The sequence below is a fragment of the Cyrtonyx montezumae genome, unplaced genomic scaffold, assembly GCF_038088225.1.
Source record: "Cyrtonyx montezumae isolate F1298 unplaced genomic scaffold, pur_monq_1.0 scaffold_12, whole genome shotgun sequence".
NCBI lineage: Eukaryota > Metazoa > Chordata > Aves > Galliformes > Odontophoridae > Cyrtonyx > Cyrtonyx montezumae.
The window spans coordinates 13,421,526-13,447,968 of NW_027071848.1; the positions used below are offsets into that span (position 1 = coordinate 13,421,526).

A 26,443-nucleotide genomic window follows, 5' to 3' on the forward strand; every position below is an offset into this window, starting at 1 on the left:
GACGCCACCTCCCTGGGCAGCCCATTCCAGTGCCTGACCATTCTTTCAGAGAAAAAATTTTTCTTAACATCCAACCTGAACCTTCCCTGGTGCAACTTGATGCTGTTCCCTGTCATCCTGTTGCTAGTTGTGCTGGAAAACAGGCTGACCCCCACATTGCCATAGCCTCCTTTCAGGCAGTTGCAGCAAGCAATAAGGTCACCCTGGAGCCTCCTCTTCTCCAGGCTGAACAATCTCAGTTCCCTCAGCTGCTTTTTGTAAATGTTGTGCTCAAGGCTTTTATTCTGGTTATCTAGGAATCTTCAGATGTCTCCTTGTAGCACGGTCCTGTGATCATTCCATTTAATTACTGGTATGTGGTTGTATGGCACAGGTTTTCATATAACTTCTGCATTTATCTAATATTTTACTGTGTATTTTTGAAATACAGTCGTGAAGTCAGTATTCATCACAGTTTATCCAGTGCAGGAGGTTACAGTATTCTTTGTACTGTGGTTAGCTACTGAGTGCAGTGAAGTTGTAGGCCTGCTTGTATAGAAGTTCTCTGAGTTGCAGTTGTTACTGAGCAGTTTCTGTTACTATGTTTAAAATGATTAGGTATGTCTACTATGAAGTAATGCTGTGTATAACAGTAAATGCTGTCTAGGAGAAGCTGTTGTAGCTTCAAATGGACTGTGTTAAGTGCAAGCTGCAGATACTGTATTCCTCCACTGATGTCTAAAAGCAGCTCTTCAGATGGGTTTTTGGTATTTTGATCCCTTGTGTACAGCATCACTGGTTGTGTCCTCCATTAATTCTGCTACATACATCCCTTTCTGTTGGGCAGTGCCACCAGCAGGAATACCAGACCTTTAGCACAGCTCATTTCATGTACCTGAGTGCATGACAGTTTCAGAATTGCGTATCATCTCTCTGATGTGGAGAAAAATGCTTTTGCTCAAAGTGCTAAGCCTATTGTAATTTATTGGGTATTGATTTTACTGTACAATGTTAAATCTGTTTTTTTATTTCTCCCTAATTTGTTGGATAGGTTCAGTATCTATTCAGAGTGTTCTGTAAGCTCCAACCTGGTCTTCCTGTGCTGGCACTGCATGGCAAACAGCAGCAGATGAAAAGAATGGAAGTCTACACTTGTTTTGTGCGGAAGAAGGCAGCAGTACTTTTTGCTACAGATATTGCAGCACGTGGCCTGGGTATGTACCCAGTAAAGTAGTTGTTATCCACAAAGTTATGGTCTTATGCTCTCAAAACTTTTACCATTGACAGTATGCTCTGATGATGTTTTGATTTGTAATAAATTAACCTGTAGCTTGCTTTGGAGCCTGAACGTATTTTTCTTAAATAGTTCTGCTGTTTCTTTGCTTGATAGCCAGTGTCATTTGCTCTTAGTTTTTGTTTTTGTCCCAGAAAGACCTAAACTGTCACTAGTCTTATTATGATGCTTATTAATAAAACAGTCAATGGAAGCTATATTTTTTCCCCTCCAATCTGTAGACAGTGTAGTTTTCCCAGCCAGAAGGCAATCTAGTTTTTCCAGCCATGTTGTGTGACAAATATCCAGAATGAGAGAAAATGGGGATAGTGATGTATTGGCTTATTACATGCCTTAAGGCAAGATTTCAGCAGCTTTGAGTATTTCTGATATGCCTGTTTCCTTGTGGATTATTCCAAAGAATATAGAAAATTACTAACCTACCAGTAAGTGGAGAAGGAAACTTGAAGAAATTTCAATACCTGAACTATGAATAGCACTATAGTGCTGTATTCTTAAAGAGGCAGAATTATAGATGACAAGCAGGAAGTTTTTTAGGTCCCATTTTAGCTTCAGTTTCTTTCCTTTGATCATTACTTGGTTAATTATGATTTCTTTATCTATTTTGTAGATATTTGGGCTTTATTTTTTTTTGTGCTTGGCTGATTTTAAGTATGACGTAAGAATGTTTTTAGGAGCTTACTAATTCTTCTTTCATATAGGAAACTTATTGTAACATACTGACAAAATCTTGTGCTTTGGACAAGAGGAAGGTACTCAAAAAATAGGAAACAGAAGTGCAAATGGCTTATCATACCTTCTATGCAGCTAATGTGGGTATGGTTGATTAGGTTTAGAGAGTATGTCTAACTGCCCTATGGCATAACTACAGACTTGGTCAGTGAGTAACACTAATTAATTACTATGATGCAAAGCATGCTGCTTCTGGATAAAGTGCAGCAGTTGGAAAGTGTTCATAAATTCTCGAATTCATATAGAGGGGTGACTCTTTTGGCAGGCTTGGTCACCCGCTCGGTGTTGCTGAAAATGTGATATTTCTGTATGTGGATAGCAGAAGTAGTGCTGTGTCACCACAGCTAACTTCAACCCCCAAGAGTGTAGGTGAAAAGTGGGTCAGGTCTTGTTGTTTATTGTAGCAGTGTTTTGTCATCGATATGACACAAAGCTTGTCTGCTCTTGTCAAGTGTGAAATTATGTTCCATTCAGTGCACTGTCATAATTTGGAAAATGAAGACATCATTAATTTTAGCTTTCTTTGATGAAGAGGATGGCTGTTTATGATATGCTAATACATGCTATTAATTTTATTTTTATTTCAGAGGTTGCACTCAGTGTCTATAAATTGGTCTAAATGATGGTCCCCACAGAAATTAATGCTCCAAAATATTATGTTGCCCTTAATTAGAAGGGTTTTGAGTCAAGTGAGCTTAAATTTTGGCATCCTTTTTTCTTTGCAGATTTTCCAGCGGTGAACTGGGTCATTCAGTTTGACTGTCCAGAAGATGCAAACACGTACATTCATCGAGTGGGAAGAACAGCCAGGTTCATATTCAATTCTCATTAATATTTTAATGTTTAAAATTAGATAGCCAGTTATCTTTCCTGACAGCTGGGCTGCATACTCGCTTGGAAAAAATCAGGATACAAATTGGAAAGAAAACAAGGACTCTTATTTCTGGAAAATTGAGTGTCTTTTGGTGATAATGGTCTAACAATCTTCTCATAGTGAGAGACTCCTTGTAGCAGAAAGAAGGACCACGTCTAGTTGTTGAATCTGATCAGCGAAGATTAAGAGTGGGGAAGAAAAGGTCTTCTTTTTGTACTTGTCAGGATTACCTCACTGGCTGAGTTGAGCACGTTGTTGTGTGGAAATCCTTTTTTTGCAAATGGAGTGTATAGATAAATACGGCTTAAAAGTGTGTGTGCATTTTCTTTGTGACACTACAGACTCCTCAGAAGAATGGAAGTATTTTTTCCTTGTTTTAATTTGAGGAGGAAGGAATCAAACAATGTTATCTACTGGATAAATTTTTAGTTTTGTAAGTCATTTGTAGAATTATATCCATAGGTCTCGCCAGGTTAAAATATCAGTGGCTAAGACCCGAAAGAAGGGAGATATCTAAACTCATATGCTTATGAGAACCTGGTCTTCGGCCTCTGAAGTAGGTTTTTAAGTGAAAGTTAAGTTATTACTGTGTAATTCAGTAGATTAAAAACTTTGTTCAGTTATCCGAAGGATGACATGCAAGACCTGGCATTATGTCTTGTACGTAATTTAACTTGTTTATAGTAGGCTTTTTTTGTCTGTATTGCAATGCAAGTGGAAGTCAAACATAGTGACAGAACAGTTTCCTAGTAGAGAATTCAGTAGTAAGCACTACAAAATCTGTGTTTTGGGATTTTGTACTTCCAGAACTCTTCTAGAACCTGGAATTTTTAGCCAATGCTTTTTAATCTGTGTATGGGAACTGTTGAATCACAGCCTGAACCACTGATGGTTCACCTGAGGTGAGCACTGAGTCAGCCATGGGAGCACAGGTGAAGGCGATTCATCTGTGTGACCGGAAGGGGTGGAGTCTGGCTACACCTCCTGTAAACCCCATTTTAGGGCTCACCACCTAAGCCTTAAAATGTGGGGGGGAGAATCTCTTGCTGGAGATTGCTCCTTTGGAGTTTTCTATTGTGAGTCTAGGACATGGGTGAACGTTTTTGCTTTATTTCAGTTGTTTCTTTTCCATCACAGTAATCTAACTATGATATATCTTGGCTATAATACTATCTGGTATTATTCATTCTGTTAACCTTGCATTTTACAGTCTGATTGGTAGTTTTTTTGCCTTACTCCTTACTGTGTGCTGTATTTTCCTATCAGTTTTTTTTTTTTTCTTTTTTTTTTAAGAAGGGAGCAATGGATTTTTAAATTCTTGGAAACATGTTATCTATGAGCAAAATCATGAATGTTAGATATAATTAGATAAAACTACTGCTAATCTCATGGGTCCCAACTTAGGGAAAAAGTCCATAGACTTAAAGGTTTGTGAAGTGGTGTTTTTTGTTTATTTTGTTTAAATTCTGTGTGGCTTTCAGAAGGTTTGTAATTCTGTCTTTATGCATAATGTCATAATAGAAGGGAAAACAATGCATTTGGCACTGTTTAATTGGAAGTTTACAAAAGGCTTATTGAGATCTTTTGTTGAGATCTCTTTCATAGATCTACATCTATGCCTTAACACATCCCCGAAGCGTCAACCATTATGCTATTTTCCATTCTTCTGAGGTGCCAAGAATCACTATCAGTAGATTTAAAAGGCAGGAACTACTATGTAAAGACAAAGATCACCCATTTTTCTCAAGGCTTTCAGTGAGGTACCTCTGACTGGGTCCTTGTTCTTGCAACCCTAAGGGTAGCCAGACCTTACCTAAATTGTGTGTACATCTGGGCTAGTTATTTGAACTCGCAGAATTGAGTCTAATACCGAAAGCAAATTCCTTTGGTAGGGAATGTTTTACAGGTATTTCCTGTCTCATAATCTTGTGCAAATATCAGATAAGGTTCTGCCCTACGCTGGGCTTTCATTTTGGACAAATGTTAGGCTTTCTGTCCTTGAAGTAAAGCATTTCTGGAAACACGATGTAAAGATCACTGGATGAATCTGAAATAAACCATTGAAGATAAGAAATGGAAGATGTCTACTAGCTTTAGGTAAATACTATGTGCTATTTTGTGTTAATAGTGCCATTTTGGACATGGATAGTTGAGAATGAGTTTCTTGGTAAACTCTGCTGAGTAAGAAACTTCAGTTGTTTTCAATAGCTGCAGGCAGAATTGCTGCAGAAGCTCTTGGTCTTTTTTTTTTTTCTAGAAATATGATAAAAGTGAACTGTAGTTGTCCTCATTAATAAGGTTAGATTTAATTACAAATTTTCATGGGTTACAAGAGTGTATAATTGCATGGAATGAAAGCTTAATTAAATATCTCAGCTTATTACAAGATTGTGTTAAGCTGTAAATAAAATTGGGGTGCCAAATACTGTTTACTTCTGAAATCAAATTATTTTATGATACAAAAGTAAATATGAAAGTCAAGAGAGAAATTATTTTTGGTATGGGGTTGAAAAACATTTGACTAACGCTTATGGATGTGTTCCCACATCTGTTTTTTGGCAATATTACAAAGCAATTTCTAAAGTGAAAGATAAAGATTGATTATTATTATTTTTTTAATGGAATGGATCGCCATGTTCTTTAAGTAGCGTTTCACTTGCATTGCATTCTACTGAAAAGCATAAATTGCAGCTTTGGCTTTTTTGATTTATGGTAAAATCAAAATCTGGATGTTGTCCGGTAATGCTTTTACTTCATAGTGGAATTGGCATATCTAGATTTTTTTAACTTGAATAGTATGCTGCTGTTGACATAATTCAAGCTATTTCTTCCAGCTGCATTTCAGAATACTTCTTGAAATCTTAACTAGTTCAGTAGTAGAGTTTCTAAACTGCTGACATTATCACAACGTTGCACAAGAATATTTTTTGGCTTGATTTTTGTCATATTATCTCTTTGTGAAGTCTATTATTTAAAATATTACATCAAAGTATTTTTCTATGGGTTTTAGTTTCAAAAATTCTAAATAAATAGGAGATATTTGTAGTGATTATTTGCAAAACTCTGTTCTGATTCTTAATTGCAGTGGATGCTGCCTTTGCTGTAGTCTCTGAAGCCTAGAGTTGAAAATATTTGATCAGTTTTGTGAAACAAGTTGCAGTGCCACTAGGGGACAGCAGAAGATAATAGTATATGAAGCACACTGGTAACCATTTTTTCTGTAAATTGTTTTTCTAAATATAACTTACATTGTATAGCATGAAAGTAGCATTCATGGGAAAGTTTTTCTTTCAGTCATGATTACAGTGAGTTGGAAAGATGTTGAAACGTCTATTCTGTCTCTCCATTCACGTGTAAATATCTTGTATTTTGGCTTTACTCATCCTGGCATGTCTCAATAATACCTTCTTTTCTAATATTGTGTTCTTCCCCCTTTTCCTTCAGAGGAGTCTATGGTATCTGTTTCTTGAGTTTAATGAATTCTCTGTCAGGAATCTATTTTATGATATGAATGCTGGAATGTAAAATAGAATAAATCTTTGCTCTATGTTTTTTTTTTTTTAAATCTCTATTATATCCAGAGGTTTATATGAGTCTGACCCAGGCTCTGTTTTCTCTTAGTTTGTGGTACTTAGTCCAGATTAGGGGGTAGATTTGTTAGGTGCTTAAACTGATTTAGGAAAGTCACTGTGGGTTGTAAGATTTTTTTTGTTGTTGTTGTTAAGTGTAATTTACAGATACATATGGGCCCACATATTTTGTCTAGCCATACATATGCTGTTTTCCTTTTGGTAAGCAATATTTTGAAAATGGAAAAGTAAGAAGTCTCACTTCCCCAAGTGAGATACTCTATTACCTACTGCTGTGCTGATTGGTATTATGATCAAAGCCAAGTGATTATGATCAAAAATCATAAGTGAAGATTTATGGCATTACGGAAGCTACCACTCTGTGTATACTCAAAAATACATGGGAACCTCATGTTCAACATGGCCAAGTACAAGGTCCTGCCCCTGAGTCGGGACAGTCCGAAGCACAGATACAGGTTGGGTGGAGAATGGTTTGAGAGTAGCCCTGAGGAGAAGAACTGTCAGTTAATGGAATGCTCAACATGAGCTGGCAGTGTGTGCTTGCAGCCCAGAAGGCCAACCCAATCCTGGTTTGCATTGAGAGAAGTGTGACCAGCAAGCCAAGGAGGTGATTCTGCCCCGCTACTCTTGTGAGACCCCACCTGGAGTCCCGTGTCACTATCTGGAGTCTCCAACACAAGAAGGTCATGGAGTTTCTGGAGCAGGTCCAGAGAAGGGTCGCAAAGATGATCAGAGGGCTGGAGCACAGGCTGGGAGAGCTGTGACTCTTCAGCTTGGAAGGAGACTATGGGGAGGGACTTATTTAATGAGGGCATGTTGCAACAGGACAAATGGTTTTTAACCAGAGATTTAGGCTAGATAGTAGGAAGAAATACTTTACTGTGAGGGTGGTGAGACACTGGAACAGGTTGCCCAGTGAGGTTGTGGATGCCCCTTCCCTGGAAGCATTCAAGGCTGGGCTGGATGGGGCTGCGAGCAACCTGGTCTAGAGGGAAGTGTTCCTGTCTGTAGCAGGGGGACTGGAACTAGATGATCTTGAAGGTCCCTTCCAACCCAAACCATTATATGAATTCCATTTATGATGTCATGAGCACAATCTGTGAGCTACTCCCTTTTCTTGTCTGTTGTTTTTTCTGACTGTCTTGAAAAGAGTAATGACTAGCCAGTATAGCCATATGGTTGGGAGTATGACTGTGTGATGTCAAACCTGGCAGTGTAGCTCTCAAAACTTATGACTAGATATGAGGACTGCTCTGGAAGTAACACCTCCAATTTTACTGTGTGTATGGGAACTGCTGAATCACAGCCTGAACCACTGATTGGTCACCTGAGGTGAGCACTGAGTCAGCCATGGGGCCACAGGTGAAGGTGATATACCTGTGTGATTGGAAGGGGTGGAGCCTGGCTCTACTTCTCCCAAACCCCTTTTAAGGGCTGACCACCACCAGGAAAGGATCTCTTCTCGGAGATCCCTCCCATGTGGAATCCCCTGCGAGCCTTGTCATCCTGAAGGTGAGCCATCTTCTCTTGTAGCTTAGAATTGGCTCTCTCAAATAATGTTATTGTTCTCTTTGTATCTATAGTAGTGTATCTATAGTAGTTTCCATGGAAATAAATAGGAAGCATTACTTTTGGAGTGACCGGCATATAAATAGGTTACTGTCCAAACAAGACAAGGAACTGGATATGAAATGGTCAGAGAAAAAAACAACAGATGAACAAATCCCTAGGCAATCTCTAACTTTAGAGTGGTATTTACTGGTAATGTTTATAGGATACTGGACTCAGGTCTATGCAACAGAAAAATAGGAGTGACCAAGCATCAGAAGTGAGCTAAAGCAAGGAGAAACAGTGAAGCCAGTTCACTTTTTGTTTTTCCTATGTGTTAAATGCTCTGCATAACTTTGGATTGCTTTGCAACTTGTGGGAAAGAGCTCTTCTAACCAAAGCCAGTGGGAGACAGTCTAATCTGCAGCGTATAGAGCAGGCAAATGGTCAGATGTGATTTTTCTCATTGAGCTATGCTGGTAAGACCCTATAGATGGTAGAGCCCAGTTTTAGATAGAAGTGCTCAGAGTTCTCTCATTAATGCTCTTAGACGAAAAAGCCTGTTATAAAAGAGACTATTGATCATGTAGATAGGACAGAAATTCTGATATTGATGTATTTGCTTCTTGAAAAAAATAGAGTAACATTGCCACAATGGGAAAGAAACTCATTGTATAGAAGATATGATGAACAGTAGACACAACTCTTCTTGCTCTTAAGCTTGGAGAGTAAAGTTTTATTGTTCCGAAGCTTAAAGCTTTCTCTGATCCTTTTTGTGTGAGAAGGCCTGGAAGGTAACATGAAAAATTTTACCTGAATTGAGCTCAATATGAGAGACCTAAAGCTGTTATTTCATTTAAGAAATGCTTTAAAATGGCAGCTTATATAATTAGATTTAATACTTGAATTTTAAAACAGGGCTACGAATAACTGTGTTTCTCTGGAAGGCCTTGGGGGGTAAATATGGATATTAGCTTCTCTTTGTTGAAGGGTAGCATGTGGGTTAGCAGTTTTATTCATATGAGTATCAGGTTGAAATAGGTCTTCTCAGAATAAAACTGTTTTGACTTTTTTGGATTTTTTGGTCGGTGTCTTATATTGTTGCTTTACATAAAAAGAGCGCAACGCGGATGGACATGTATGTTAGTGAAGTACTTATCCCTTTGCTGCTGCAGCTATTTTATCAAGGAATTCAGAATAAATTAAAAGTAAATTCTTTGGTAGAAATAGTAAAACTTGACTCATTTCACTTTTTTATATATCTTTTTATGTGAAGTATGATTGTTAGGTTTTTAGCTAACTTATCAAAAATGTGGATTTGGAATAGGCATGGTGATTTCTCTCCAGATCTTTAAGGGGGTGGTCTCCTCGCTGCCATGAATTTTACTGTTACTGTTCTTGGATTTTGTTTGAGTTTAGGAAAAAAAAAATCAGAGCTGAATTATTTAATAAGTAAGATTAAACTCATAAATTTACTTAATGTCTTCGTAGATTTAAATTTCAATCATCAAACTAATACAGTTAACTCTAGTATAAATACTACTAAGGTACTGCCTGATTATGAAGCCTAGCTAGAGGATCTTTCTGAAATGAGTCAAGTTTTGAATCAAACTAATATATTGCAATTCTAATGTTTTTTTTTTCCTCTGAGGACCTAACCAGAAGTTCAGAACCTATTTTCAAACTTGTATGGTTTGATATCCAAATGTGTGAGTGTTCTCTCTGAGAGAGCATTGCAGTGCAATAGAAACGTTACTGAAAACCACTTTGAATGCAGTTTGTTTATTAGGTATGGATTGTATATTGTTAAGAAAACTGAGTCCCTGAATTGTTTTGTTGATCACTTGAAAATATGATGAGTAATATCCTCAATTAGTAAGCAGCTGGAAAATTGGTTTACTTTGGGATAAACTTTTTTCCAGCACAGTTTAGGGGCGTACTTAGCAAATAGTAGATCACTGGAATGAATTCATCACTTAAGACAAATGGATGGTTTTGGTGATAGTGTGAAGACTGCAGTCAGCAGGAATGGGGAGAAATTCTAATACATTCTGCTCTGTAGAAGTAATCTTTGTGCTGACGAGTTCTTGTAGCTGAGGCTAGCTCTTTGCTGCTTTGTTGTCTCTTGGGTCTCGAAGATGGCTCTCCTATGCAACCTCTATTTTGGAGATTATCTTTAGGATCATAACTTTCTCATTAGTTAGTTAACAAGTTCTTTTCAAGAAACAAGATAAAACTACTGAAGGAAAATTTCCTTTTATAGGCTTCCTTTTATTTTTGTCAACTACGTGCCTATGTGAGAGAGACTAAACTGATACAAACCTTTCCAGTTTGTACTTAAGATCATTTGTTTTTCAACTTACTCAATTCTGTAGGTACTCCATTTTCATGTTTGACTCTGAAGAGCAGCATTAATATTAATCCGTCTGTTTTAACTAATTAAATTGCATTTCCAATATAAAAATGGGCCAAGACTATTCCTTAAGTATGTTTAAAATATTGGCATTTGAAAGAGTGAATGTTCCCAAAATAGGTAAGTAAAGGATTATACTGCATTGGTAGTTACCAGAGGTCTCTTGAGTCCCTTCAGATCTTTTAAGCCATCATTGAAAAATATTTTAATTTTCCTCTTTTCTTTTTTTGTTTCTTTTTCTCAGTAGTTATCAAAAGATGAATAAGTATAGGTTTGGAAACCTTTTTGTTATCTCTTTTTGTGTGATTGTTTCTTTATTTAGCTATAGTACTATTTTCTCTATATAAGAGCTATGCAAGATCTAGTATTAAACATTGAAATTAGCATTGTCCACAGATTCAGATTAAAAATGTTTTATTTTTCTGAATTATGTAAATGTGCCTCAGGAATTACATCTCTGATCTTGTTCTTCCTGAAACGATAACTGACACAGCATATAAAATGTTTAGCACTAACAATGCAAGAATGCCATTCAAGGGCCAGTGTTCATGTGATCCTGCTTGATGTTTTGAGAATGACCTTGGGGATACTGAGCAGAAGGTATAAAAGAAAAATCAAGATAGAATAACATTTCCTGGTCTGTATCCTTCTGGAGTTTGGGTTGGTGGCTTGCTGAGAGGGTATCTGCGTTCATTGGCCTGTTACAGGTATTTCTTACATGATTTATCTGGCACTGGCATTTCGTAGTGTGTTGCATGCTGAATAAAAGAAGTACACTGAAGCAGAAATTTAAGAATGCTAATCAGGCACACAAAGATAAGAAATGCCAGAAACAGTGGAACGATACAAACCACTTTTTTCACTATACTGAAGTAATCTACAGAGACTGTGCTATGTAGGTGTATGTATTTTTAGTAATACTGAGATGTTTTGCTGTCTTGATGAAGAGTCTAATCTCTTAATGAATGAGTAACAAGTATTCTTCCCAGATGACTGGTCATTCTTGTAGATCTTTTGTGAATCCTTTCCTGTCATAACATCTATTATGATGAAGCTAGAAAAAAGGATGTGTATTGCTCTGTATTCTGAATTGGCATCGCTATTATTGGCAGCAATATCATTGATGTCTTTCTGTCTAATACAAGCTTTGGGCAGATGAAAGCAAATATTTTTCTTGTATTTTAGCAGTGCTTAAAGTTTTTTTGTAATGAATAATTAGCTGCCTTGGAATTGTGATTATCAATTTTTATCATAAAATGCAAAGTATTCTGAGGATCAGTAGCTTTCCAGAATTCTGTTGCTTGTTCAGACAGTGACAGCATCTGATTTGCAACTACATTGTGGAAATACTGTCTGGAATTTGGTTGGGTTAAAATAAACAGAGCTTTCTTACAAAGTGGATTTGATCAGAGATGCAAGTCGTTCCCAGCCTTTATTATTTATTATATAAAGGACCCAAGAGTTCAGGGAAAGTTTTGTTGGTAGTATCTTATGGTCTACAATGCTATTGTTAATACAGTTGTTTTCCTTCAACCAGACACACTGGTTGCTTTGAACTCTTGAAAAAGACTGCAAGCTGATATTTCTACAATAATTTAAGTCTATTAAATGAATTTAAATAATTTAAGAATATATATATATATTTATACAGTATCTCTACTTTGTTCCTGACACTGAAACAGCCTTATTTTGGTGACAGAGTCCAAATGTCTTAGTGTTTATTTTATTTGTGGTATTCTTACCAATTAAAACAGAAAATGCTTTTTTTTTTGTCAACATGTGGCAGAGGCCCTCATCTTGTATTAATTTGATTTTTATGTAAAATATCAAAATCTAGAATGTTGGGGTTAAATTTTCACGATGAAAATCTTTATAAAGATTTTTAAAGAAAGATTTTTTTTTTAACCATCTTCAGTTCCAAAATCTATCATGTTTAGTAGCATTGAAGAGGAAAAAAAATAAAAATCACCCAAGAACATCTTGTTGTGATGTTTCAAATTCATCAAATGACAGGAAAGAGCTGTAATAAAAGCTGTCAGACTGTTTTAACTGCAGATTTTGTTGCTGCTTGCATTGCTTACTATACGATGACAGATAGTGTTTATAGTTTTCAAACACTTTTGTAGTTCTGTTTTTGCCAAGTGATAACTGTTTATACTTTTAGTGAAATGCAGGCTCTGTATATTCCATCTGAAGTGATTTTTCAGTTAATGGTGTGACTGTCGTTTGCTTTCTGTTAGGATGTTCTTTGCACTCTCTGGCCTCCAGTAAGCAGTCTGACCCTCTTACATTTCATTTCTTTTCCTTTTTCTGTGCAGAAGGACTGGGCTGGTGATTTCTTCTGGAATTTTTCTTGGAAAGTTGTGTGACCTACCTTATCACAGTCTTGTTCTCTGTGCTTTCTGACTCAAAGACAAACTAGTAACATCTCCCACTCTACTGCTGACAGTTGATGCATTCTGTGTAGTATCTTTTCCATGAATGATTATTGGTAGTAGGTGTATAGTTGGACTGGATGACCTTGGAGGCCTTTTCCAACCAACCTTGGTGATTCTAAGATTCTATGGTTTTCTTGATGAGGGAGACTGAAAGCAATTTGAGTTAAGACAAAAACAGGAAAATGCAGTGGAGTAAGAGCAACCAAAGATTATTGTAATGGCAAGGTAGAAATGTATGGATAGGCAATAGAAGAGAGAGAGCTATTGGCACAGGGACAGTTTGGAATAAAACTAGAGTAGAAAGTTAACTTTCCAGATAACAGAAAGAACAGGTTATGTTTGAGGTGGATGAAAAAAATTACCAGCAGACAGATATGAATGGAGTAGGCACCAGACTTCTGTTTAGTTAGTACATAAAATATGATATTAAAAAAGTACTTGGAAAATAATACACAGAGTAATTTGTTTCAAATAAATGGACTACTGGTAGTCGTAGCCATTTGTGGGCTCACCATCTGCTTCTGCACAGGGACTTGCCTCAGCAGCTCAGTAACAGGCTATGGCTTATAAATGAGTTTGTTTCTATGCTTTTATTAGAGTAATTCCTCTATGGTCTTTTCTAAAAGTAGTCTTTGTTGACCGTGCAAGTAGAAGTGGATGTTTGAGTTAAAAGCACTTAATACTTCTCTAATATTTACATTCTTGCAGTTGCAGATGTGCAGAGGAGAATCAGGTGGTACCAAGGGTTAAGATTTTCCTGTTGTTAAGGGATGTATGCAAGTAGCTAGATCTTGTAATGTTTGTTCGAGCATCATTTGGTTACCACAGAAATATTTATTATCTAGGACAGAATAGGATCTGCTGCTCTGAATCCATGTCGTAGACCCAGACACATAGGGCTCAAGGTGTAATTCTGAAACCACGTGGTGACAGTGATAAGTTACTTAACTGGTTTGGCTTTTACCTGTTCAGAGTGAGGCTGATTGTCTGTTCTTTGGGCTACTTATGTGAATTACATTTGCTTCCTTAAAAGTTGTTGAAAACAGCATTTTTGTGTGTGTGTGCTTACTTGATGTCAACCTTTTTTCCCTTCGGATCAGATACAAAGAAGGCGGTGAAGCTTTGTTAGTTCTGCTGCCCTCAGAAGAAAAAGGCATGGTGGAGCAGCTGGCACAGAGGAAAGTACCTGTCAATGAAATAAAGTAAGTGACTAATAGCTTGTCTGTTGGCCTTTCTTCGGGAATTGTGTGTTACGAGTATGGCAACAATGATGAAGTCAAGTGCTTGAATTGCTTGGAATTGTACAAACAGGAGAGATGACTTACTTTTGATAGTTGAAGAATAAAAGACCTGGGGAGGTGATCTATTCCATCCCTTTTCATGAAGATGGGATCAGCCATACAAATTACTTACATTGCATGTCTGTCCGTCTGATTTGTCAGTGAATATCTACACAGTTTCCCAAAGCGATCTCATCTATACTCAGCAGTTCCTGTCATTAAGGCTTTTTCCTCAAGTGTCTGATAAGTCTTACAGTAAATGTGTATGAAATATTTATTTAATCCTTTGCCAAGAACTTATGGAAAATGACGTTCTTATATTCTCTGCAACTACTTTTCATGTGACTGAGCATTATCATACCATCTCTTCTTTTCTTTTGCAGATTAAATAATTACAATTTCTTTAATCTTGCCTTGTAAGGTTTGTCACACCATTTATCATTCTTATTTCTCTTACCTGACACTTCATTACTTCTGGAATATTTCTCCAATTTGTTACGGCCTTTCTGAATCAGTTACCTGACGAACAGGAAATTAAAAAAAAAAATCACTAAATGGTCATTTCTTTTATTTCAGAGAATAGACAAATGAAGACCTGCATGGGTCTATGCTCTGTGCTTTCTGTACCATTGAAAACTGACATTGAAAGAACTGGGGAAAACAGGAAAAAAAGCAAAACAATAGAAAAGCTTATTTCCAATATCTGTTAAATGCAAAGTAGAGCTTTTGTCTTTCCTACAAATGCATTGACTGTAAAAATAAAAAATAAAACACAAAAAGAAATAGTTAATGATTTCTTACTTAGCAGTGCTGCATCCTTTGAGGCTGTCAGCTCACTGGTTAAGTTGGAAGGCAAAACAGAATGGGAAGGAAATATAGGAAAAGTAGAATTAAACCAGCTGTGAGCTGGACTACATTTTGAATAATTGTGTAGTTGGGGTTACCCCGTGTCAAAAATGATAGCATAAATCAAGAGAAAGATGAATGCGAGGTAGGAAATAATTTCCATAGCAGTAGATAAGAACAGAATTAGAACTGTTCTATTTTTGGAAAGGCATGGTTTGAAGGTGAAGGTATCTGAGACTGAAACAGAATGTTCTGTATGCAGAGTGTGTTAGTGGAATAATTGTTTTTGAGAATAAAACAAAATAGGGTGAAACTTTAAGTAGCTGTTATTGCTCTCACACTTAAACCTTTGGGTTTGCTTAAAATTAACTTATACCGTATTCTTTGAATGCTGATGTAACAATTGAAGCTAAGAAATTGCTGCTACTTTTACTGCTAGATTATATTTTTTTTTACAGTTTCTATATGTTTTTGATAAATTATTTTGTTAAATTGTTTGAGTTAAGAAATGCAAGTGGATGCACTGCAGGGTTTATCATTAAAAGCTATCAAGTGTGACTTTGTCAGTTTAGCTTTTTTTTTTTTACTATAAATTCAATAATAGGTGCATTAAAGTAAGCTAGGATAACGTCAGTCACAACTTAATGATAGTGACTTTTAACAAACTTTAATTTGTTTCTGTAAATGGAGAGGAAGTCTTGTGGTCAGCTGCTGTGGAGGTGGTGGTGGTGAGCAGATGCTTGGATTGATAATCACAGAACACTGCAGTTTCTCCTGAATCTTATTCCTCTGAGTGCACCAGCATTCAGCTTCACAAGGCTGCAGGCTATGAGAAGGACTTTTATGATTGTTTTCCATGGTTATTGTCATTTTTAATATCAAAGTTCAATGTAATCATTCCAAATGTGATGCCTGGACACAAGATGTCATTTCTGCAGTTTGAAAAAATATTCATGCAGCACTTTTCAAGTTTGAAGTTTTAAGGTGGACTCTCAATTTTAGTGGTTGCACTTGCAAACTGTCCTTGCAAATGTTACTTCTGTCTGACAGACCGACTGTGGAGCTGACAGTGAAATACAGCTCTTCTGGGCAGACACAGTTATCAATTCTGTGTAGAACATGCACAAATATCAATTGTTAGACAGCTTTTGATGGGACAATGTCTTCACATCTGGTGTCTTCCTTTAAGCATCATAGCACCTTACAGGGACCAGCTGTATAACCACCACAGTCTAAGTGAATGTTTTTCCACAAATAGCTGTTAACATATCTTCATTTTGTTTATGTAGAGCTGTTAAAAGTTGCATGATTTGTGGAATTCATGGGAAGGAGCTTTTATTTTCCTAAATACCTGTCTAAAAGGCTAGAGGGTTTTTTTTGTCCTTTGAATTTCATATCCATGCTCTCTGTAGAGCCTGTTACAGTAAACCATTCTTTCCTAATCACCACAAGCTGCAAATTTACAGTTGGTACTTTTAATGATGCATATTTTTTGTTGTTCAAGTAGAGCAAGAGAAACTGTAAAATATGCTGTAATAAATGTAGTACTTAAGAGTATTCAAGGCAGAAGGCTCCTCTGAAAGTATTAATGTTATAGACATATTTATGATCTGTCCATAACTTCAAAGTTTTAGATGTGAACTGAAATGGTTTTTGATAATGTATTGAGTTTGCTTTGTTGCATGTAATTTTGTTGACTAGATAAAAGCTGCTTCTGTAGGAGTTATCATTGCTGAATTGGTCTCTCTGGAAAAATTTTACCCAAGGAAGTTGCAGATCTGTAGCCATCCAGTGTGAAATATTGCTAGCTTTAGTCTTATGACAAAAATGCAATTATTGGAGGAACATCTGCTTTGCTGTCTCACAGTGGGCAGTGCTTGAATACTGATTCTATATAATGGTATTTTTAGTACTCAGGAATCCATTAAAACTTGCTGCCTCCTGAAAACCGTCAATGCTGTTGGAAAATCCATTCATGTTACTACCCCTTCCTGTGTGTGCTGTGTTGTGTGAGGCTGGCAGCACTGTGCAGCCACTCACTGTCCCAGCTCTTCCTCCTCTTTCCTGCTTGGAGGTAGTCCTTGCTGCGCAGGAAGCTGACTTCCAGACTGAGGGCATGGAGCAAAAGTTGCTGCTGCTTGGAAGCTGAGTGAAACACTGAGGCTGTATCATGAAATAAAACCAAACTCTCTTAAGTTTACTTTCTAAACATTATTAATTAAGTTTAAAATCTGTGAGCAAAGATTTTCTAAAAAAAAGTGGCCAGGGCTGGAATGGACTTGCACAGTGTACAGACTGCATGGGTCTGTATGGTGTGTGTTGGTTGTATGGCTCAGTATCCAATTTACTGGCATTATGCAGTTTATCACTATTTGTGTTTCTCATTTTCTCTAAAAGGGGTGTTTTATCAGCTGGTTCACCCAGTTTCATAGAATCAAAGAATGTTTGTGTTGGGTGGGACCTTTAAGGTGACCTAGTTCCTCCCCTCCTGCAATGGGCAGGGACACCTCCCTCCAGACCAGATTGATTGTCTTGAGTTTTGAAGGTGTGTTGCTTTTTAAATACATATTTTAAATGTTTGAAAGAATAATATTGTGGGCTTTCTTTTTAATTAAATCAACACAGATTTTCTACACAGAGGTTGCATTGAAAGAAGAAAAGTGCAGATGTTTCTGTGGGTGAGAAACTGCTGTGACATTGTGTAGTGTCTGTGCTCGCAGCATGTTCATCAGGAAAGACATGCACAGCTGTGTGTAAAGCAGAGTACTTCTAACACAGTGAGTGGTAAAGGGAAAGCATCTCATTTTAGGGAATCATTTGGCAGCATGGTGTTTTTGGTGGTGATTTAATTTTTTTGCTGAAATTACACTTTGGAGAATGTGGGGAAGACTGAGTATGTACTTCAAACAGTGCTTGTATCCTGATATTAAAAATGAAGGGAAGAAGAGTAAAACAAAACATGTTGACCAGAAAACTTGTAGAACACTGATATGGTCATAAGACTGAACTAGCTGAAATCAAGTGTGTATCATGACGCAGTCAGGTGTGGCCTTTTGGCCATTTATGCAGCTGCTGGGCAAAAACACAGTTCTAGAAAGTTATATTACTCTTTTCTTACTCTGCATGTACTCAATTTGTAATTAAAGAAAGAAATAGCCTACTTAAAATGGCAAACAATGTCATAAAATGCTCTCCTATCCTTTTCACAGTGGATGCTAGCTCACTGATTCTTAACTGTTGGGCAAGCTCATACATCATCATTGAAGTGCTCGGATTTATTAGGTTTGTCTCCCCACATAGTCACGTGCCTGTAATTATTGTAAGGAGTTTTGTTTGTTTGGAATGAAATAACATGTAAACTCATTAAAAACAAAATCTGATGATGAGCTTTTATATTTTAGGATTCACACCATGAGATGAGGACAGCAGTGGTGGATTTTTCTTGATACAGTGCTGGAGACTATCCATCATTATGACTTTTTAAAATATTAATGATTGCAAATTTACTTGTTCATTACCAAATGCATAACTGCAGAATATGCCTGGGGTACCTTGGACTTTTTAAACATAGCTTAGATTTACAACACAATATATTGCCTTTTAACTTAAACAGAAATCCATGTGCATTTAACAAATTGTTAGTCTGCCTAAGATTATTGTCTTTTGAGCCTGGAGTGCCGGTGCCATATTGTATCCTGAAAGTAATGGATTGTATTCTTAGTGATCAAATGAATGTAGAAAATGAGTAGTAGCAGGCCTGGGTGAGATCTGGATCTTGGTCTGCATTTTGACTTCAGCATTGAGTCGGTCATAGTCAGGACAGCTGCACAGCTGGTTTTGCCTTACTTTCAGATTTCACGTAGCTCAGGCACATCAGTGTGCAGGCTGCGTGCGTCATAGCTCAGCCCATCCTGCAGCTGTCCTGTGCTGTCAGAGTGCTGACTTTCACCACTGAGGAGCCTGGCCCAGCCCTGAGCACACACCTATTGCTCAGCACCAACCAAACTTGGCGTGTGGTTGGCATGGGGGCTGAAAGCAGAGCATGGACAGGACACGATGCAGGATGAAGTTATGGCAGCAGTGCATTGTGATATGCTGGCTAAACACAGTCCTGTGAACAGTGAAAAATATGCTGCTGTGCTTTCTGCTTTGATAAAGGAAATTGAGAATAGGTATCAAGATTGAGGGGGGAAAAAGAAGTCGCACAATTTTTTGCTTTATGGTTTGCTTTGTATAACTCCAATTTCAGTTGACATGAATACGTTACCTGTGAATTTTCAAATAGGATGTGTAGAGTCACATACTCAACTCAATTATTTGATCGTGTCTTTGCTAGACTTCTATAAGCTCTCTTACCAGAGCAAAACATCTCTTGTTTCACAATCACACCTTGCTCACGTTGTCACTTTTTGGCAGCACACATCCATGAATGACTGTTTTCAAGGATGAAGCATAGAAGGAGTAAAATTTCTAAAAATTCTCTGGCAGACACTGTGAGAGCTCACTAAGGATTGCAGCCACTTCCACTGAACCAGACATCGATGCAATAGTTTCACAAGAGCAATGTTTAATATCCCACTCGCTTTATTTTCTTGTTGCTCTCTTTAATTAAAACATTAGGAAAAAAATATTTTGTTACTTATATGCATTAACTATACTGTTGATTTTATTAGCATCCCAAGGCAGTTCCTCACCACTTAGTGTGATCCAGGGGAGCCAAAATGTTGGACACCCATGATGTAGACAGTGTTGTCCTAGCTTCTGAGAATGTGAGATTACTGGATATTTTGCTGACACCAGTAGGGGACGTTAGCTATTTCTTTCATATTCTTGAAGTCAGTTTTGGTACTAAGGATAATCAAATCGATTAGTCATGTTTTGCTTCTAAGCTGTGTTGGCCATTATGTGTTTGTTTTCCTTAGGTGCTTACAAATTGATTCTTCAAGTGAAGAAAAAGCACTGGTCTAACTTCTTTTTTGCCACCTTTGAAGATGATTACCTGCCCAGATGCTTATCTCTCTGAGTTGTCTAGAATACAGATGTAACTATGTCCCTAACTGCTTTTACTTGCTATTGCCAAGTTTCTTTTCTCCCTGTGGGTTTATTGAAGTGCCTGTTGACCCATCATTTCTGGTTCTGGCTGTACAGCTTAGACTGTGCTGTAACTGATGGTGGCTGTGAGATGGGACCTGCTGATTTGAGTGAAGGTGAGGAGGAGAAAAAATTAAGTGTGTGTCATCTCAGTAATTTTCCTGTAACTTACCAGTAATCCAGTGCTTTTCTGGGATTATTATCAGTGTGATTTTTAAGGTTTTTTTTTTAATTTCTTTATTCCAGGGTAGTTGTGCTGGTTTTTATACTTGTCTTCACTTCTATTTGAAGCTTTTCCTTTTGAGTCCTTTCGAGCCTCTTGATTTCATCTAGTTCACTTTTTTTAATTCTTTTTGTATTCTTCCTTGTCTGCATTGAGGTGGTATATTTTGCACCTGTACCTTCTAATGTAATTCAGTATCGCTAAAGCCACTGCTTTTATTTTGCTGTTCTACTGTTTTTCCTTTGTTAGAATCATAAATGCTTTCACTGTAATCATTCTTGTTTAATAGAACAAAATCTGTTTACTTTTTCTGCCTTTGGTAATCTGTGTATTCCAACTGTGCTGCATTTCAAGGACTTGTTGGTCATTTTGTGTCCCACTGAATTTTTTGTGCCTCATGATTTTTGTTCAGAGTGAGTTATGTTCTGCGTTGTGGCTGGGATTTCACTACTGGATCTTTAGTAGAAACTGCAGCCAAACAGTTCTTTTGTCCTCTTCAGTCTTCTGCTGTATGTTTCTCACAGACATAGGAAACATAAGTAATGAAGGAATAAAGCTTTTACGTCTTGAATTGTTGCTTGGCAGCACTCCCCAGCCCAATATTTAATGGCTTTTTTTCACATTCCACAGTCTTAAAAGTTTGTTACCAAAGAAATTACTATTAAGATGTTTCTTGCCTAATATGTTAATCACAGTCACGTTTTCTAGACTGATGTATGTGAAGAAATCTGATTTTGGTGTTTTTTTCTTTGTTTCCTTAAGTAAAAGCTGCATTGTGGGGTGATGTAATGCACGGCAGCAGGGTCCCTTGTGAGAAATAAGATGACTGTGGTAGAGCACCTTTTTTAACATCAGCTTGAGGGGTACCCTTTTACCATGTTTGGTAGCTTGTGTGATACACTAGGGTGGCACTAGCAGGTTACAAGTTGGAATAAGGCAAGTAAAAAATATCAGTCGAATAAATGTAAAAGCCCAGAGTTTGAGAGGAGACTTGTATGACCTAACTTTTTAAATGTTATTTTCTGTAATATAGTAGCTGTTCTCTATTCACTTGATTTATAAGTTGAGGAAGTCTTAAATCTGTTTAATCTCAATGTCCTTTATATTTGCTCATCTGCCTGTAACGGGGAAGTGAATTTCACTATTCCCAAGGCAGTGGATCTTTTTTTAAGCTTTTAAAAGTGCTGAGAATTTCCCCAGGAAGACTGTTATCATAGTGTAAAGTAGACCCATGATTCTTCAGAGTAATTTTTTTTTCCTCAGCTTTTTTATAAATTCCCGAAGTATTTTAATGGAGATTTTGGCTTCGCTTTGGAGAAGGTTTCATGTCCTTCACCAAAAACTGTAACTGAATAAAAACTCAGAGCTCCCATTTCTTTTATCGATATTATTCATTTGAAGGGTTTGCTTCATCCTTAATGTGGTTCCACATTCCTCTTAACTTTTCAGAGTGGTGATACGTCTTTGCATATTAAAGCAATTGCAGAAAACATGAAGATACTCCTGAGAACTTAATAGGTGCTTATTTCTTGTGATTGTTAAAGCAAACTTTTTTTTTTTTCAATAGAATTAACCCCGAGAAGATTACAGACATCCAAAAGAGGTTGCAAGCTTTCTTAGCTCAGGATCAGGAATTAAAAGAGAAAGCTCAAAGGGTAAGTAGTCATTCGCAGCTTCTTGAGGCATGCTAGTTGAACTGCTGTTACAGTAATTGGTCTGCAGATACATGTCCTAGCAGCAATGTTTGAACTGCTAAATTTTTTAGATATTTATACTTTACAACATGACATCAGTAGAAAGAATAATCATGTTTTAGCAAATGGTGATACATAATAAAATCTTTCAGGTCACTTTGTTGTACATATAGGTGATATTTAAAGAGCATTACTGAAAGCCAAATGATAGAAATTTGAAAATGCCAGAGGCTGAGAAATACAAGTGCTATCCAAGGAATAGCAGAGATTCTGTGTTAATGTTGGAAACTATTTATCTGAACCAGCATGGGAACAGATGACATCTAGAAAGATTCTAGTGAACCTGAGTGACAGAATAAAATGAGAATTGTGAACAGGAGTTGGGAGTCTTTTTGCAGAACTCATATGTAAAATAAAGCACACTGCAATATTTTAAACTCCGAAGTCAAATTTTGCAGCTTGTGGAATGTCAGTGTATGCTTCATCATACTGCACAGGCCAAGTACACTGGTGACAAATTATGGACATTGGCAGCTGCCGCAGGAAATTGTAGTTACACACATTTAACTCAAAAGTGACAGAGCAGCTGGCTGAAGGAGGTTGTGAGTAGGAGGATGCCAGAGTATCTTTCTTGGAATTAAAATGCTAACAAATCTTTCTGTTTCTGGCTTTTTGGTGTTATTTTTATTTTTAAGGTCTCTTAAAAGGAAGAGGAAGATATTTCTGAATTGAACAATAGAAAGTAATGGGAAGGCTTCAAAATAGCACAAGAACAGAATCAAACATGGCCTGTCTGTCAAAGTTGCAAATAAGATCTCTGACTAATTTTGAAAATTTTAAATTGTAATTTAATTACCATTTTAAGTAATTTTTGTTCAGTTTTTCACTTGCGGATATTAGTACAGTGTCACCTTTAGGCAAACTATAAGTACATTCAGTTTTTGAGAATCTTGAAATATGGACAAGTGGTTTGTCATAGGTGTTCCTCCTTAATAAGATTTGAGTGTTCAAACAGTCTACAATGTCCTCCAGTATTCATACATATTAATGAGAATAAAACAAAGGTAATGCAGCTGAAATCTTGACCTCAAATTCTTAAATTAAATGCTCGATTTGTCAGAAAATGGGTCTTGTGCCTGTCTGTTGCAAGCTGCTGAATTCTTGATGTTACGAGAAATAAATTCTCTACTGGAGTAACAGAGTGGATGAGACAGCAGTGCAACAGCATAGCTGTGCACAGAAATTCAGGTAGTATGTGTTTTAATATGTTGAGAGCAGGAGATCTAAGTCATTATGTCCTTCATTGGGGAAAAGAAAGAAAAAAGCACTGTATGGGAAGCATTTTTAAAAGGGAGAGAGTTAAGTTTTTGGTTACAAATTGCTTTAAGGAATTTTGTAGTTCATTTCATAGGATGTGGTTCGTGTGCTGTTTATTGGAAAGAAGGTGAATCAGATTGGGGTCTTTGCAATGTTTGTAGTTTTTCTTGTGGACAAGTGATACCATTTGGCATTCTTTTAGTGTTAGACCAGTTCACTTTGCTCTGAAACAGAGTTCAAAAATATATTTTTCTGCTTACCTGAAAATGTTTTTGTGTAGGAGGAGATTTGGACACAAGAGTAATGTCTGTCCATCCCTCCCGGAGGGCCATGAAGAGTGCGCTGGCAACATAATCAGTTATGGTTCAGGATTCCAGTCAAGCTCTGTTACTTTGAATTCTGTCAAAATAGCACATAAATCTATTTTTTCCTTAGTATTTAAAACAGTTATCCAAGAAACACATTAATAAATTGAAACTACAAATGTAGTGGATTAATGCAGCACAGTACTTGCTGCCTTGTTTTTTTCTAGTAGTTCTGCTAGTCTGAACCATTTTTTAAGCTACTACTGTGATAGAGCAGCTGTGATATGTTTCTGATGTTATCCATAAGGGTACAATACAATTAATGTGATAATACTTTTGTAGCATTTGATAATAGTAAGAAAGAACAACAACAAACCATCACAAAAGCTAGATCAAAACTGTAGCAATAACAGTGAGATAATAAAAATGATAAATGAGCAGGAATAGAGTTCAGACTAATGAAATTCATCTTCCCTCAGATTTCTGGTCTGTATGCAGAGGTGACACCAAATCTGAGAGCTGAATAAAATCTAGAAGAATGGGCAATATTTTAGAGCTTGAAGTGAAGTCACTGAAATCAAATCAGAATTCAGATTAAGTTGATGGTTTTGAAGAAGCCACTGTTTTTTTCTGTACTTCATTTTTCTAGTTAAAATTAAGTAAAAGTAAATTTTCTTTTCTGAGAGATATATATAAATCTTTCTATTTTGGATTAAGGTTTTGGGGTTGAGAATCTCTTGTTGGAACTGTTCAGAGTGTGGTGAAATAGCAAGTGAGGTCAGCTGAAGGCTTGAATCGTTACTACTGAATTATCTTTGAAGCCTCTTATCTGAATGAGATGCTCATTCCTTTGAATGTAGAGCAATATGAACCTGAACCCAGTCTGTGACCAAGCTGACAAATTGTTTTGAGTATCAAAGTGCTGAACCCTGATAGCTGATAAGCATTAGAACATAATGCATCTGTTTCGTGGTTCATTCTTAGCTGTGGTAGAATCGTGGAACAGTTTAGATAGGACGTGACCTTAAAGCCCATCCACTTCCACACCCCTCCCACAAGCAGGCAGACCACCACCAGCTCAGGCTGCCCAGTTCCCCATCCAACCTGGCCTTGAATGCCTCCAGCGATGGGACATCCACAGATCTCTGGGCAGTCTGTGCCAGGGCCTCACTGCGCTCTTGTTAAAGAATGTTTATTAACATCTAATCTAAATCTCCCCTCACCTGGCTTTGTACATACACAAATATATATTCTTTCCACCCCTTATTGATAATTTGTTAATTTCTAGACTAGAATATCAAAGAAATAGTGGTAAAGTAAGTTACCCAAAAGGCGGAATGGGATTTCTGCTGTGTATGCAGTGACCCACGTAGACCTTACCATCTGTAGATGTTACAACTTTCAGATTCACAGAAAAGGTTGTTTTTGTTTAACAGAATTTTTCCCATCTGTCGTTGCAGGGATAGAAGGGACTTTTTTGTCATTGTTTGCTAGACAGCAGTAGGTTAATGAGGTCTGCCAACATTTACTTCTCTTTCTATAGGTTTCCAGTTATCTTGGTAAAATGTTTAATAATTTAATGTGAGGAAACAAGTGTTTTATTCCTCATCTTAGTATCGATAGCGGCTGAGATGGGGTGTGCTAAAATCTCCCGGCCCAAGAATTAATTGAAATAAATGTTCAGAATGTGAAGCTAACTAAAAACCTCAGCTTTAGAAAAGTGGACAAGTAAACTAAAGCTTCTGTAACAAAGTGTAGGACAGCTTGAAAAGCATCTGCTAGCTCTTAACAGTTCTTACTTCAACTGGCCAAGAACACAAGTGTGACTTTGTGACTGCTTCATCTACAGTCTCATGGTGCTTATGTCTGGACAGAGTGTTTTCTCTTACGCATTTCAAGAACACTCATAAATGCTCAGTGCTTCAAACTGCTGTTTTCCTCCTCTGTCTCAGGATAAAAAGTATAATTTTTTTTAAATTCCACTTGAATTGCCAAGACAGAGGTTATTTCTGATGAGAGTGTATGTAGCAGAACAGGGGTGTGTTTGTAGTGTACTTGATTAAAAGTGTGTGATAGTTTCACTGGCAGTTGGTTCTAGTGCTTGCTGGTTTAGAAGAAAAAAAGTTGTAGTATTACATATCTGACCTCAGGAGGCCAGCTCAGGATTCTGCTAGTGCATACCAAGAGCAATAGATGGCCATTTGACAACCAACTACTATTTTGGAACAAATGATACAATTTCTTGTCTAATGAATGTTAACTTACCAGAACAACACCTGCTTTTGCTGCAGGAAAGAGTGATGAAATTCTACAAAGCACTTTCGTATTATTGTATTACAATTTGAACTTAGAATAGAGCTATCAGCTTTTCTGTCACCACTAACTTCAGGAAATGGTGGGCAGAAATATATTATGTAAAAGAAGATAGAAAGCTGAATCATAGAATCACAAGGTTGGAAACAACCTATAAAGTCATCCTGAAGGATTAGCTAGTATGCTAAAGGAAGAGTAGGAATCTGTCCTTTGGAGAAGGGTGGAGGGAAAATACAGTGCAAGATTACGTTGTCCTGTTACATAGTGCTTCTGGTTTTCCTGGTGAGCATCAGGGATTAATTGAAATGTCAAGTTTGGACTCATATTAGTAGATGCCATGGAGTGCATTTATGCTGACCAGCTGAGCTACATTCATCGACTGCAAGTGTATGATTTGCTGGTAGCAAAGGCAAGGTGATATGAATTATCTTAGGCTATAGTGACAGACAGCTACATGGAGTTGAATTGCTTTGTTAGCCAGTGGCTACAGTGAAGTCAAGGCACTT

At 37.1% G+C, this 26,443-nt stretch overlaps 1 protein-coding gene across 1 annotated transcript in view; it reads left to right on the plus strand.

Moving 5' to 3' along the window:
* Positions 1-26,443, plus strand: part of DDX10 (DEAD-box helicase 10) — a 160,974-nt gene that overhangs the window by 15,698 nt on the left and 118,833 nt on the right. The window contains exons 8-11 of the mRNA XM_065730079.1: positions 1,031-1,193; positions 2,731-2,815; positions 13,969-14,070; positions 21,876-21,963. Of these exons, the coding sequence (XP_065586151.1) occupies positions 1,031-1,193; positions 2,731-2,815; positions 13,969-14,070; positions 21,876-21,963 (438 nt within the window). The remainder of the gene's footprint in view (positions 1-1,030; positions 1,194-2,730; positions 2,816-13,968; positions 14,071-21,875; positions 21,964-26,443) is intronic.